At 41.2% G+C, this 1,003-nt stretch overlaps 1 protein-coding gene across 1 annotated transcript in view; it reads left to right on the forward strand.

Annotated features, from left to right (window-relative positions):
• Window positions 1-1,003, forward strand: part of LOC119585233 (protein O-linked-mannose beta-1,2-N-acetylglucosaminyltransferase 1-like) — a gene marked incomplete in the record, with an annotated part of 16,435 nt that overhangs the window by 5,333 nt on the left and 10,099 nt on the right. Inside the window, 2 exon segments of the mRNA XM_037933893.1 lie at window positions 277-486; window positions 743-962. Coding sequence (XP_037789821.1) covers window positions 277-486; window positions 743-962 — 430 coding nt within the window.

The raw sequence follows: 1,003 nt of genomic DNA on the forward strand, positions 1-1,003 counted from the left end.
GATATAAGCAAAACGCAATTACAAATAATTGAAAACTATAAACTCGTGAAAAAGTTCAAGAAGTCAGATATGAATAGCTGAATGGTTGTCTACTGACAGCGGATTTTTTCTTATTCAACAAAGTTTGAAGCAATTGCAAACTAAGAAACAATTCAATTTATATTAACTTACTGTCTAAATTATTTCGAACTGCTGTATTAGGATCTACTAGAACTGAATAAATATGATATTCGTCCTTACAGTATTCTTGAGTTTTGTATGTTTGCCTTTTCTCAGCTGTTGTTCCAGTATTTAGAGGGGGAAGTGAAAGTGGGGAAGTGGGTACCCATCCTCCCCTACACTGGACTATACCTTCGAGTCATCAATCCTCACACTCGGCAGCTTACCTTCAGCAAGTACTATTCAACCGACTACTTCATGGACAAGGAATTTTTGGAAAACTTACAGAACCTCAAGAACGGTCGAATTGCCATCGTCGCTTCCTTTGTGGGTGCTTCAGTTATCCTTCTGATGTATTTGTTCGCCGTTGATATTCATGGCACTTTATAATCATAAGTGTGAAGTAATATGTGTGTTTTCAAGATTAGTAAACAGGTCTTATGCATTTTTGAAAGATTAATTCCATGTAATATGCATTCGTTTCTTACTGCAACTTCGCTGTTACTTACTTTCTTGCTTCTATTATTCGGCAGCAAATATTCTGCACAGCCACACGCGTTTGACTCCCTGCTTCTTTTTTCAGTACGACATAACCGGACACTTTGAATCACCCGTGAGGAACGCTCTTGAGGAATTGGGATCCTTCGCAGTACAACACCTGAGATTCCGTGACCTTTGGGCGTGGGTATGGCAGACGGGCGGAGCGACCTTAGCAGAAGGACTGGTCACCAACCGAAATGGAGTCGAAACCCTCCCGCCACCTCTGTTCTTGTCCCTGCAGATGCCAGCGGTCAATGTCACAGGTACATGTCTTCAGATGCTTCACTTGGGACTTAGTGTGTAT

Source organism: Penaeus monodon, chromosome 19, assembly GCF_015228065.2.
Source record: "Penaeus monodon isolate SGIC_2016 chromosome 19, NSTDA_Pmon_1, whole genome shotgun sequence".
Lineage (NCBI taxonomy): Eukaryota > Metazoa > Arthropoda > Malacostraca > Decapoda > Penaeidae > Penaeus > Penaeus monodon.